Source organism: Podarcis vaucheri (assembly GCF_965113315.1).
Source record: "Podarcis vaucheri genome assembly, chromosome: 13".
NCBI classification, from domain to species: domain Eukaryota; kingdom Metazoa; phylum Chordata; class Lepidosauria; order Squamata; family Lacertidae; genus Podarcis; species Podarcis vaucheri.
This window is the reverse complement of record NC_138751.1, coordinates 34,093,194-34,107,994: the sequence shown is the minus strand read 5'-3', so window position 1 is coordinate 34,107,994 and position 14,801 is coordinate 34,093,194. Positions and strand designations below refer to the sequence as shown.

Here is a 14,801-nt window from a genome sequence, read left to right as displayed (position 1 = left end):
ATTGTGCTATTTTATGTAAACTGATAAAAGAGATTATTATTATTATTACATGGTCTCTACATTTTGTTAGATACATATAATAAATTTAAAAATAATGAAGTCCTCCCCTAACAGTACAACTGATATCTATATTTATCTAATATAAATATATATTATATACATTGAAGACATTATATAAATAATAGTTAAGGAGGATTCAAGTTTTGTAAACATGTCATCATTGCTGGTATGGGTAAGCAGGTTTGTTGCCCTAAAAACAAAACAAAAAAGTGTTAAGTTGTGGGTGAACATATCAGACAACACAGAGATTCTTCAAACAGCTCTTGTTTATTCACAGGCCAGAACAGAACAGAACAGAAGGGTTCAGCCAGCCTGCTTATATAGAGCTCCACTACAACGCAACAGTAACAACTTTCTGTAACTATCCAATCACTGAACGTCACTTTCAATCCCTTATTTGCAAATGTGGACCTGAGTGAAAACTATCTACAGTATCCCCCTGCTGGCCCAGGGTGAGAACTTCAGTATATAACAAAAAAAAAACCCTTCAGCTTGCATTGTCTTATCTCACAGAGGCAAAGGGATGAATTGGGGAATGTGGTTCTTTGCCATTCCGGGGTGCCTCTGGTTGGGGACGTCGTCTGGAGGCCAAGAGATGTGGTCTTGAAAGCAATGTAGTAACATGGTGATATCACCCCTCCAGTCTTATAAATGCTGTTGCCTGCTGCAATGCCCTGCGGCCTTTTACATAGGCAACTCAGGTTGGTTTCTATTGAAGAAAAGGAACAGACACAAACAAACCTGACATTGAAAATGGAAAGGGCAGAAATACCTGTGGCAGAGGATTCCAATCTTCCTAGACATTCTACATTTACTCTGGCCAAATTCCACAGTTTTTAATGTTTGGTGCTGTACTGTGTTTTTAATATTCAGTTGGAAGCCACCCAGAGTGGCTGGGGAAACCCAGCCAGATGGGCGGGGTATTATTATTATTATTATTATTATTATTAACCAGTGTCTCTTGGGTGCAGTTTTTTTCAGTGTTGTTGGTTCACACATTTGGCTGCCAGCAATCAAGTGTCAATATATAAAATTCACAGAATCACAGATTTGTAGAGTTGGAAGAGACCACGGGGGGGGGGGTCTATTTCAAACCCCTACAATGAAGGAATCTTTTCACCCAACGTAATACTCAAACCCATGACCCTGAAATTAAGAATCTCGTGCTCTACCAACTGAACTATCCCTCAGATGTATATGCACAGGTGAAACAATCCTAATAACTTGGGCACTGTGTCATTAATAAGTAGGGATGGAGAACCTGCAACTCTCAAGATGTTGCTGAACTCCAGCTAGTACGGCCAAAGTCAGGGATAATGGGAGCTGTAAGTCTGACAACACTTGGAAGAACATTGGTTCCTCATCCCTGTGAATGAAGATACTCACAGGTGGTTCCCTTGCTGCAAAATATAATTGTTAGGCACTCCTTGATGTTCCAGCCAACAATGTCTCCATTTTACACCCCAGTTATCAGGGTGTGATCTTTGCAAACCCAGTGCCTTACATTCCACTGCATCTCAGCCCCTGTATGTATATTATCTATATTGCCTCTGGCCTTTTCAGTCAAAAGCATACACCTGAGGAAGTAAGGTGTTTACCTATGAAAGTCTTGCCCCAATAAACTAATCTCTAAAGTGCCACAGGCCTCGTCCTTCTCTCTCTCTCTCTCTCTCTCTCTCTCTCTCCTCTGCAACAGGCTATCATAATTTCCATTCTGGAATTGAAAGGCCCTGGTGCTCCCCTGGTCTCCTCAGGTGACATCAACAAAGCGGCAGCAAAATGTCTTAGCTTAGATTTCTCTCGTCATGAATATTCAGAACTCTCTCAGCTCGGCCTCTCTGTTAGTTCCTGTTTACTTTAGACAGGAGTGGCTGAGTCTCCGGTTAACCTTGACATAGAGAGAGAGGGAGAGAGAGAAAGGGGCGCAGCACGAACAGGTATGTTGCACCTCAGCACACCTGAGATGTGAGAGCCACTTTGCTACTGACTGCCGGAGCCAAGGCTGCTTGTTTTGCCACAGAGACCTGCCTCACTGTCAGGACCTCGTCTCATCCCTTCTTCATGTTGGTCTTTTCCCATAACGGCTGAACTTGTTACTCTGTGAGAGACGAAGTTCAGAAGTCCAAGAGAGCAGGTATGTTTGTAATGGCACTGGGGGGTGGGGGTGAAGGCAGAGGGAAACTTGAACAGCTCGCTGGGACATTGCGCCTCCACAAATGTTTAATTGATTGCCACAACAGATGGAAAACCAGTGTACTGCAGTGGACTGAGTGCCGAGTCTTGATCTGGGAGGCACAGTTTTCTCATCATTGCTAGCTCCTCAACTTCGCTGGGTGGTATTGGATGATACAGTTTTTTCCAGCCTAATCTACTATGCAGGGTTGTTGTAAAGAAAGCCTGAGATAAGGACAACATAACACCTGTATCTTGCCTTTGAGATAAGATGGGGAAACAAAATATATGACAAAAATGTACACACACAAACATGCAACATTAAACACTACTCATCACCTTGTACATAATTGAAACATAACAGCAAATTGCCTATGATTTAATTAATTTCACATCTAGAAACACCTCTTAGCATTTCCATCTTTCTAAAAGTTCATCTGCACACTGGCCGTTGTCTCCTTTCCCCATGCTGCTTTTATATACTAATTTCACAACGACACAATGTTTATCCCTGTTCCTTTAAACTCTTGGGGGGGGGGGGGAATAAAAAATCACTCACAATAGCTTTCAGAAGAGGAACTGACAATTTAATAATCTACCATGCAAGGTTGTTGTGAGGGTGGGACCTTTAAGGTGCGTTTGAGATAAAATGGGAAAACAGAAATCAACTACGTAATGGCCTTTTGAATATATTCCACATCAGCAAACCCGGATTAACCCCTGAAGGTACACTTGATAGGAAGGTACTGTACGGCCAATCCTGACTCCTTAATATGTATATCAGATGTGCTGGCATACACAATTCCCCTCCCCACTTGTATTCACTCTATGCTTTGCAGTATATTTATCTTAGGTATACACCTTTAAAATGTGAAGAGGTAAGATCCTTCCCATGCAGTGTTTTTTTGGGTGGGTGGGGGGGAGGGTTGCACATTAAAAGCACAGTTGCTGCCCATATGATTTGTTACATAGGATCCAGATGTCCTCCCTCATGGTAGTGCTTTTGTGACAGAAATAGCACATTTCTTCACCATTCAAAGTGCCCTCTTTACTGGGGAAAACACAATTTCCCCTACAGCTCATGCATCCCTTGCTACTGCAACAATTGTATGAGTCCTGCAAGGTCCAATAGGTTATTGTTACCTGTGTCACAAATGGCAATGAGCACTTCAGCTGCTTCTCCCCTGTCCCAAATGCCTGTACTAATTTGTGAATGTTTTTAGAAAAACACTGGCTGGATCTAGACACATGAAAGAAGCATTGCAGTTAAACACGTTGCAAACTTTGTATGAGAAATCGGGTTAGCAAAAACGGGACTCCACAGCGCAATCTAGTGTCACAGTGTTAGAATGCTTAACAACGCGTATAAAGCACCTTTTCTTTGCCAATGTAGCTTAGTCTACTGTTTCATGTGGGGTTTTTGTTTTTTTAATGTATGCAATGCCTTTAAAGTTCTCTTATAAGCCTTTGGCACAGTAGTATACTGTACAAGCAAAAGGAAAGCTGGCGTTTCTTATGCCTGCAAGTTTTTTTTTTATTTTATTACAATATTGTCCACGGCAAAACACCCCTCCCTCGTTTTAATCCAGAGTTACTGTTTCCATGAGATTTTTTTATGTACTGGGTTTTCCACAGAAAACACAAGGTTCTCTCTCCCCTCCTGTCATTATATCTTCACAACAACCCTGCAAAGAAGGTTAGGCAGAGATATTGTGACAGTCCTAAGATCATCCCGTGAGCTTCATGGCTGAATGAGAATTTGAAGCCTGGTCTCTCCAGGTCCTAGTCCAAGCACTCTAACCACTGCACCATGTTGCCTCTCGTGGATGGGGTTGGCATTTTGATGCAGATGACACAGTGAAAGACGTACGTGTCTGTGCAGCACCAAGCCCACAATAAACCGACACGTGGAAATACCCAAAGGGCAGCTCCAAGGCTGTCTAACTGTCAAGCCTCTCCTTAGCAAGAAATCGTAGGAACTGTATTATTGCAAGAAATACTAGGGCTTATAAACAGCAAATTCATGCCATATGGCATGCATAAAACCACAATTTGCATACTACAGGGAAGGTGATGGCAGCTATAACGCGAAACCCATTTCAAACAAGTTTCGAGCCACTTTGAAATTTGTAATGTAAATCTGCCCGAAGGCAGGTGGTGTGTGCAAAAGAAGGACCCCTCCCACCCACTCCTATGCAGCAAGCCATTTCTGGGAGAGCTGGGGTGGTGGTGGAGGGGATGCTTGACCCTCCAGCCCAGCCTTCTCCAGCCTGATGCCTTCTAAATGTTGTTTGACTCCAAATCCCAGGAGCCCCGTTCAGCATGTCCAAGGATGATGGGAGCTTTAGTCCAGCAACTTTTGGAGGGTACCTGGTTGAAAAAACCTGTGCTAGCCCCTTTCTCCTCTTCAAAGGGACCTGCCAGTAAACAGAGTTGCTCACCAGAGATCGTCCACATCAGAGCAAAATGTGGATTTGCACCAACCTGTCTCCCCATTAATTTAGAGGTATTCACATTATGTCTTCCCCATTCCTGCATTGCCCTGCACCTTGCTCCCTTTAAATGTGAGGTTTTTCAATCCTTGGAAAGTCCAAAAAGGCTGGGATCGAAAAACCCCGCATTTACAGGTGGAAAGGTTAGGGACAGATCTTCGATGGGGAAGAGGCCATTTTCCAAAGTGGACAAGCCATAAGCTCTTCAGGCACACCTGAAGGGAAAGTCTGTGGTTGGTGTTTCAACAGGGAAGCATTTCCCAGATTACCTCAGATATAGTTGCAGAAGACCTTATGCCAATGTGACGTAGTGGAACATGGGGACATTGTTGGGGCTTACTTTGAGAAAGTAGGAAGAGCATAACTTTTCCAGCATGGTGGATCAGTGTGCGTTTACATGTGTGAAGAGCATCGTGGGCTGACGAGAGTGTCTGTAGTGGTCGTGGGCTGACGAGAGTGTCTGTAGTGGTAACAGAGGTCAGAGATGCCACAAAAATGGTACATCCATTAGAACTGTCTCCCTTCAAGAGCCCTGTCTGCTTTCAAGGTAGAGCGAGGTAGTAGCAGCCATATTAGAAAGCATTGGGTACTCCTATAGGGATTGTTCAGGAGGCCTGTGCTTGATCTCAAAACCTAAAGAAAACTTAAGTACCTCCTTGGGCTGTCTTGGGCAAGATCAAGTGACCAACAAATGAATAAATAATAACATTAATGATTTCAAGCAAACGATGGTTGGTCACTCACTCCTGCAGACACTTTAAATACTGGGTGTTTGGACTTACACCTTCTGACATGCCTGGGGGAAAACCGGGATGCAAGTCTTTTGGGGCTGTACTCCCGGGCGAGTCCTGTGACTTGCATGAGAGCATGGCATCCAAAAGCACATGTCTTTCAGGGCTGTGTTCTTGCACAAGCCAAAATGGGATATCCTAGGAGCCCATCAGGAGCCAATCAGCTGGGATGGCTTCTGTAATTTCCGAGATGTCTCGGGAGAGTTGAGGAGTGTGCATCACTGTCTTTCAACTTTCTAGATTCAGAAACGTTCTAGAACCACTTCCGTATGAATATGTCTACTGAGAAAGAGCTGCATGGAAACATTATGTGCCACAGAATTCTGGGAGGTGTTCTATGTCTAAGGATGTTTCCAGATTGTCACTGTTTTTTGAATGGGATTCAATCACATATTGGTAAACTCAGGTTGTGCAGTTATAGTTGATTTGGAGGTTTTGCACAACAAACCTCCTTGCGTTGGTGCAATGTCATCTAAACTCATCACAAACAAATCAGAATGAATGCTCATCAAGTAGCCACTGCTGTCGAATCTCTCTGCAAACAAATCAGGATGAATGCTCAGTAAACAGATCATATGGAAGTGCTCTCAGTTCAGGCAGAGTGCTTGTCAGGGTTACTGGGTCCCACCGTTGTTTCACACGAATTGAGACTGCACCCTAGAATAAAGGTAAACGTAAAGGTACCCCTGCCCGTACGGGCCAGTTGTGTCCGACTCTAGGGTTGTGCGCCCATCTCACTTAAGAGGCCGGGGGCCAGCGCTGTCCGCAGACTCTTCCGGGTCACGTGGCCAGCGTGACAAGCTGCATCTGGTGAGCCAGCGCAGCACACGGAAACACCGTTTACCTTCCCGCTAGTAAGCGGTCCCTATTTATCTACTTGCACCCAGGGGTGCTTTCGAACTGCTAGGTTGGCAGGCGCTGGGACCAAGCAACGGGAGCGCACTTCGCCGTGGGGATTCGAACCGCCGACCTGATGATCGGCAAGTCCTAGGCGCTGAGGTTTTACCCACAGCGCCACCCGCGTCCCTAGAGTAGGGGGTTCCCAAAGTGTAGCTCACAGTCCACCATAATTCTACAGCATCTAGCACAGCACCTTATAATTACTAAACAACAGACAGAAAAATCATTAAATGGTTCACCAACACCCTCAACCATTTTCTCAAGGCCCGGAGCATTGGGGAGATTTGTGAACCACTGCGTTAGAATAACTCCATACTCCCAGTTATCTATTCTTTGCTGGGGAAATGTAACAACGGAGGGAAAGCTGTATTTCAGGTACTGATCAGTTCAGTATTCCAATTTTCACATCAGTTTGCAAACTTAGTAATAATAATTCATCAGTACTTCAATGCAAATATCTCTTAATACACTGCTCACGCATTTTTATTTGCATTTTTGTCTATTACAGTATACCCATTTGTGAAAAGCATTTTGTGTATTATTTTCATGAATATGTGCATTTATATGCACGCTTTGCTCTAGTGTGTACATTTTTGTATATGTAACTTGTCTAGAGAACTGCACTGCAAAATTCTGAGAGGTACGATTTTTGAAAGATGGCTGTGTTTTGATTTATGTATTGGTTTGGAAGGTGCAAATTAGGTAAAATTGCCTTAAAATGTGAGCCAAATAGAATTTCTCCCCCATCCCTACACACACAGACATTGTGTGTGTGTGTGTGTGTGTGTGTGTGTGTGTGTGTGTGTATCTAAGCCCTCATATATTACCCAACCCTCTCTGAAGTGCTCAGAACAGGTTACATTCTACCCTTGAGCTCATTTTGTTCTCATAGCAACAAAGTTAGGTTCGGGGGCTGACTCAAGGCTGGGCCTATTATTAGGCAAAGTGAGGTGGCTACCTCAGGCAGCTGGTTTCAGATGTATTGAAAAGACAGGAAAATGTTAGCTATTTCATTTATTATTATACTGCCAGTAAGGGGGAGAGGCACCTGCGTATTTTTCTGCCTGATCTAGTCACCAGCATGGAGTACCATCACCTCTCTCTCTTTTTTGCAGCCATTTTGTGCTGGCACCCACAGCACTTTTATCAGCATATGAGAAGCAGCACCTTCTTTTTATTTATTTACCAAGACATTTATGTAGATGGGGAGAGAAGCAGAGGCACCTTTTGTAACTCTGCGCCAGACAACAGAGGTCACATCCACACCATATATTTAAAGCACGTGGCTTCCCTGAAAGACTCCTGGGAGCTGTAATTTGTTAAGTGTACTGGGAACTGCAACTCTGTGAGGGGTAAACGACAGTTCCCAGGATACTTTGTGGGAAGCCATATACTTTAAACGTTTTATATACATTGTGTGGATATGACCATGTACTGTGTCTTCTTGGGGCAACCCAGGCAGCTGTGTAGCATAGTGTTTGTGGTTCATAACTCACAACTAGACCATAACAGAATCTAGAGTGGGTTAAGGTAAAGGTAAAGGGACCCCTGACCATTAGGTCCAGTCGTGGCCGACTCTGGGGTTGCGGCGCTCATCTCGCTTTATTGGCCGAGAGAGCCAGCGTACAGCTTCCGGGTCATGTGGCCAGCATGTGGCGAACCAGAGCATCACACGGAAACACCGTTTACCTTCCCGCCGGAGTGGTACCTATTTATCTACTTGCACTTTTGGGTGTGCTTTCGAACTGCTAGTTTGGCAGGAGCTGGGACCGAGCAACGGGAGCTCACCCTGTCGCGGGGATTCGAACCGCTGACCTTCTGATCGGCAAGTCCTAGACTCTGTGGTTTAGACCACAGCACCACCCGTGTCCCTTCTAGAGTGGGTTACCACTGTGTTAAACCATTTTCTCTTTCTTTCTTTCTTTCTTTCTTTCTTTTTTCTTTCTTTATAAGAAAATAGATGGCAAGAGAAAACCAGAGTGAGAGAAGATGAGGAAGTGGGTCACAAGGATTAAGATATTAAAGTAAAGGTCAAACCTCAATTTGGACAGGCAGAAGACTACTAGTTAGAGCACATGCCTTGTGTCCTAGGTCCAATGCACAACACCTCTCTCTCTCTCTTTTAAAGGAACAGGTTAACAGGTGATGAGGAAGACCTCTACCTGAGGCCCAGGCAAGCTTGTGACTGTAGCTAATATTGGGATAGATGGACAAACCTGGTAAAAGGTAGCTTCTTATCTACCTATGGCAATTAAGCGTTGTGTGGTTGTACAGCTTAAGTCACATAGTAGTTGCAGTCCTTGCACAAGAGTGTGGGACCTGCAGTCTTCCAGATGTTGTTGAACTTCAACTCATCAGACCCAGCCAATAACATCTGGAAAGCTACATGTTCCCCACCCCTGGCACTGCTCATCCTTTGTTCCTGCCCAGGGAGGCCCTGCCCCTCAGAGCCAGTGTGTGTCACATGGGGCTGGGCCTCAGCGGCTACAGCCTATCCTCCTCTTTGCCCACTCTCCAGCAGCTGCTATGAGCTGGCCAATGGAGGAGGCTGGCTGTGGCAGCCATGGATAGGCCATGGATAGGCAACTCCCCTCGCAGCTCCTGAAGCCACAACCACCATTGCTCGGGATAAGCGCCAGTTCATCCCCCTCCCCTAGTTCGGCAACGGCAGAACTGGCGGAAGAAATAAGGACATTCTGGGATCAATTCAGAAGCCAGGATGGCTTTCATTATTTTGGGACTTTCCCTGGAAAATCGGAACACTTGGAGGGTATGAGACTGAGCAGGCACACAGGTGTCCCTTAGTCTTCACCATGGCAAGATGTATTTCCAGTCAAACTACCGTTATTCTTTCTAAACTTGCACCTATGGATATAAATTAGCACAATGTAAATTGCATGCAGCTGTGTGCCTTTTTTTTTTTTTTAAGTAATGGGTTTTAGCAATGTGTAGGTGCCCATTCTGCTGAGATGCGGGTGGCAATGTGGTCTAAACCACTGAGCCTAGGGCTTGCCGATCAGAAGGTCTGTGGTTTGAATCCCCGCGACGGGGTGAGCTCCCGTTGCTCGGTCCCTGCTCCTGCCCACCTAGCAGTTTGGAAGCACGTCAAAGTGCAAGTAGATAAATAGGTAGCACTCCGGCGGAAAGGTAAACAGCATTTCTGTGCGCTGCCAGAAGCGGCTTAGTCATGCTGGCCACATGACCCGGAAGCTGTCTGCGGACAACCGCCTGCTCCCTCGGCCTATAGAGCAAGATGAGTGCGCAACCCCAGTTGTCCACGGCTGGACCTAACGGTCAGGGGTACCTTTACCTTTACCTTTAAGTGCGCATTCTGCTTAGCTCACAGACCATGGCTCTTGCTGTTAGTGCCTAAGGCCTCGAGGCTTCAGGATAACTATTTGCCTTGTGTAATCTGTTACTAGAAATTGGGATTTTTTTTCTGGGGTGGGGGGAACAAAACAAGATTTGGAATTCTAAGGAATTAATCCCTGGCCTGCCTCAGGGGAAAGAACTAGCCCAAGCCACAAAAACCTGAGGCTCCTGCAGATGACCTGTTTTTTGAACATTCATCCTGATTTCTCTGCATAAAGCTTGCCTGGAGGTTAGGCTACAACCAGCCTTTACTGAGCATTTGTTCTGATTTGTTTATGGGGTGGTTATAAAACAAAGAACAATTCACATTCATCCTATTTGCCTGCGGGGTGTTTATACATATTCCTGTCAATTGCTCATTCATTGCATTTCTGTCACTTTCCTAGAAGTGTGTTTCTTTTTTTTATGTGGGTTTGTTGCACTAGTTGTGCAAACCTACATTTTTTTCAGTACACGCTTGAATCTTGCAGGCAAAATGGCTGGCAGTCTGGAGGCACCTCCTGATAATAATAGATCTGTTTTCCCCCCACATTCAAGGGTGTTGATTCCTGGCCACCATGGCGGAAAACAATTATAGCTGGTGGAAGCTGACTTTTCTCCGGAAAAAAAAATCCACCCCCAAAGTATTGTATGAAAGCCCAGATATCTACGATGTCACCAACAATGAGAACCAACAGGAGGGTATGCTTGCCGACGGGGGAAACAGCGGGAGCAGTGAGCGCGAATTCAACGCCCGGCTAGAGAAGATTGTAGACAAGAGCACCAAAGGGAAACACGTCAAAGTCTCTCATTCAGGGCGCTTCAAGGAAAAGAAGAAAGTAAGGGCCACGTTGTCAGAAAACCCCAATTTTTTTGCTGACAGCGAACGGGACGAGAAATAAGGAGGTGGATGAAAGAGAAATGTTCTCTTCACATGCCCTCATTTGAGGGTGTTTCTCTGGTCTGAGAGAAGCATACGACACATGCATTTCAACCCATTTGCAAATGAAGTTTAACGAGGGACCAGCTGGGCTTTCGAGATTGGGTCCTGATTTTCACTTGAAAAGAAAAGTTTCAGAAGAAGATGAACTTTATTAATGTTACTAGTCTTTTTTTTTTTAATTTAAGGAATAAAGCTAATTGTATTTAAAATGCAAGACAGGAGAAGCCAGAGGCACAGCAGAGAATGTATGGCGCAAGGAACATATTCAGAATTGCTTAACCAGTTACCCCTGGATACCATGAGGAACCCTATCATCCCAGTGGTGCTATCAGGGCAGGACTAGGGCTAAGGTTCAGGGCTTCAGTCAGCAAAATTACACACACACACACACACTCACACACACTCAGTAGGGCTAGCTTACTATATTTTGAAGTTAAGAGAATACATATTTACTACCTATGGAGGAGAAGTACCATTAAACCATAAAGTCTAGTTTCAAAAATTACCATAGTGTACCACCATGTGACCCTCATAATTGGGGTGCAAGTCAAGGCAACATGTTTGCCACCCAAGATTAGCATCAGCACATGGCATCCTCAGGCAACAGCTGGGACTCCAGCACTCCAGCTGCGCCAATCAGCGCTGATGGCTGCCTCAGCCACTGTTTCCTTGGAGGTAAGTTTATCTGGTTGCAGTGGCTCAGTCTGAGAAGCTGCCCACCACTGAAAATTTCCCACAATGCCCCAGAACACTCAGTGTAGCAGAACTTTTTTGGGGTGATCACCAATCTTTTTTGGCCAGTAGACACATTTGGAATTTTGAGGAAGTGCCATAGACACAAGTCACAAAACTGGTGCTATGAGCTATGAGAGCATGGCATGCCCTCCAACATTTCTCCGATGAAAATACGGACGTCCCATTCCATAATGATAATTTTGCTGTTTATACCCCACACATCTTACTGGGCTGACCCAGCCACTATGGGCAGCTTCCAACATACAGTGGTACCTCGGTTTACAAAGTTAATCCCTTCCTGAAGTCCGTTCTTAAACCAAATCTGTTCTTAAACTGAGGTGCGCTTTCCCTAATGATGCCTCCCGCAGCCAGCGCCCTTCCACTCTTCGGCTTCCGTTTGTAGACCGAGGTAAAGTTTACAAACCAGAACACTACTTCCTGTTTTGCGGAGTTCGTAAACTGAATACTTCGTAAAAGGACTGTTCTTAAACCAAAGTACCACTATATATAAAAAGCATAATAAAACATTAAAGAAACTTCCCTTTACAGGATTGCCTTTGGACGGCTCAGGGATTGGATAACTCCACTGCTTTTTTTCTGGGGGTACGCATACCCCTAAACATTTTGTAAATCTAAGTTTTGCCTCATTTAGGGGCAGTATTTCAAGGGGCAGTAGGAAAATGAGAGTACCCCTAAACTTTTTTTTTTAAAGCACCAAATAACTCCATACCCTCCAACATTTCTCCAGTGAAAATAGGGACATTCTAAGGAAAAGTGGGACATTCCAGAATCAAATCGGAAACCAGGACGGCTTCTCTAAATCAGGGACGTCCCTGGAAAATAGGGACACTTGGAGGGCCTAGCATGGCATAACACAAAATGGCTGCTGTGGGGGCATGGCATAACAAAATGGCTACCACATCTAAACGGAAGAGACAGGAACACAAAATAGTGTTGGTGTGCCACCACATCAACTCCCCCTTCCAAATCAAAGAGGGAAAAGGAATGTGCAATTAATGCAGGAGAGAACAAGCAAGCGCAAACAGGAATTGAGTTGCAAGAGCAGTCTTTTTTGCATTGTGGATATGGGGGGTGGGATCAAAAATTACTAAGACCTTTCACCGGCACCATGGAAGGTACTGGTGGCCACACCTAGAACCTCCAAGCATTGTGGGAAATTTAAATGGTAGGTGGGTTCCCAGGTTAAGCTACTGGTACAATGTAATTTCATTGCTGAGGGGTGGGGAGGTATCTTGCTCAGGGGCTGCTCAGCAATGAAACCAGCCTTGTTGTCATCTCTTGAGTGCGGTGTGCCCTGCTAAAGCTGTAGATTCTAATCTGTCCTTGTATGGTGCCAGCCCCCACAGTTGTGACCCACCGAGCTCAACAGACCCACAGGCATGCATTCTGGCGTCTTGGGCATGTGATTAATATCCCACTACGCCTATTTTGCAGTCAGGGGAATGCTGCAAAAACAGGTTTATCGAGGACCACCAGATAAGGCTGGAGGGCTGTGTATTCAGTGATGGGCCACAGTTTGTGCAGGTTTGATCCAATGGATATTCTGGAGTCAGCAATCCATAATAATAATAATAATAATAATAATAATAATAATAGAAACTGTGACATGCCCTTGCTCAGAAGCCTTAACATTCCTCCAAGGGATGAAATATCCAGCTACAATGCGTCACATAAGCCCTACATGAAACCTTTCCCTTTTCCATCTACTCGGACTGCAAAACGGGCATTTCTCTCACCATCATCTGTGACTTTATGTTTTTCCTCCCTCCACTGTGCAGCATTAGGGATGTTTATAAAGAAAAGCCTGCTTTAGCATGGAGCTGCAACCCTAGTAACATGCATTTTGTTTTATAACTGATCTATGCGGGGATCAAAAGGCCATTTCTCTCCAGCTCAAACTGAACAGTAAACCTCATGGCAGGGGTGGGGATCCCTCAGGCTTGGGTGCAAAATGTCGCCCTCCGGGCCTCTTTATCTCACATTTTGAACTCTCCCCAAGTCACACCCCTCTCTGCCCTGGTGACACCCAGCACACCAGCCCTGCTCCACACCCTCTCTGAGTGCCTTTGCCTGACTGGAACGTATCTCCAAACTAATAACACCTCTTGCTTGCCTTGATGAAGGAAGAGGAAATGTTTGTGTATATGTGAGTGAAAACCTCTGATTTTTGTGTTGCTGGAATGTAACCACCCACTTTTGCCTATGGCCCCACCCATCACTGATGTGTGGCCACCCACAAGGTTCTCCTAGCAGCGGTTCACAACCTGTGGGTCCCCAGATGTTGTTGGACTACAACTCTCATCATCCCTGAGCTCTGGCCTTGCTAGCTAGGGGTGATGGGAGTTGTAGTTCAACAACATCAGGGGACCCACAGGTTAAGAAAGGCTGTAAGAGGGAATGTGTCCCTCAGGGTGCAGTAAATTCCTTATCCCTGCCCTTGAGACCTTCCTTCTAACAGTGTGGAATGCCTCACTAGCTTGAGTTGTCAGAAGCTGTTTTTCTTATTTGTCCACCTGCTTTATATACCACTTTTTGGGGCACAACTGCTTCTTCAAGGCAGGGTACAAAATTTCAAAAAGTGCATTAATGATAAAAAATTTTTTTTTTAAAAAATGTCCAATTAAAACGACACACTCCTTAAAATTGAACAATAGGAGGTGAAAACGTCAACGGCGATCAATTTAAAAAATGAAGTGATTAATAAAAATTAGATTGGAATAAAAATGGGTTTGTTTCTTAAACGTTTCCAAAGATGGGGCTCTAAGGGAGAGAGTTCCAGAAGAGCAAAGCCTATGACAAAAAGATCCTGCCTCTGGTACCAGCCACTTCTCTGTGCATGTATGTGCAGGACTTGTTTGGGGGATACACAGGGAGAGACTGTTTGGTTCATATTTACTTCATAGCCTGAAATCCAAGTTCAAGGGTCCTTGCTCAAAGTGTCACCTAAATGCCAGCAAACATCCAATTCAATCCAAACCATATTAACTCATATCCATTACAGTGGAGGAAAGGACTTCTGAAAATGATGGCAACACACACTGAATTCAAGGTTGTCCTTTTCCCACATTCAGTTCAGTTGCCTCCAGTCAGTCCCTGCCAAGGCTGTCTGGTAAGTCAGGTGAACACTTGCTGTGAAGAACTGTATTAATAACTCACCTATCAACCTCAGTTGATACTCATAAAAACCTACTGTTCTGCTGAACTTTGCACACCAGTTTCATTGAACTTCATCACAGTTTGCCTTCCTAACGGGCAAGAATTACTTGCTGCAAAAAACTTGTCCCCGCCGTTGCCCCATATATATTGGGTTTCAAAAGGACAAACTTCCCCCACCCT

The 14,801-nt window shown here is 44.8% G+C and overlaps 1 protein-coding gene across 1 annotated transcript; it reads left to right on the top strand.

Moving 5' to 3' along the window:
* Positions 1–1,183: 1,183 nt before the first annotated feature.
* PRR15L (proline rich 15 like) lies at positions 1,184–14,069 on the top strand. Its single transcript, XM_082197434.1, has 2 exons — positions 1,184–2,194; positions 10,325–14,069. The coding sequence occupies exon 2, from the start codon at positions 10,345–10,347 to the stop codon at positions 10,666–10,668; it is 324 nt and encodes a 107-aa protein (XP_082053560.1). The 5' UTR covers positions 1,184–2,194; positions 10,325–10,344; the 3' UTR covers positions 10,669–14,069.
* Positions 14,070–14,801: the final 732 nt, after the last annotated feature.

Bases quoted from the DNA above. Each gene is read 5' to 3' on its own strand.
- PRR15L (XM_082197434.1), top strand. From the start codon at position 10,345: ATGGCGGAAAACAATTATAGCTGGTGGAAGCTGACTTTTCTCCGGAAA.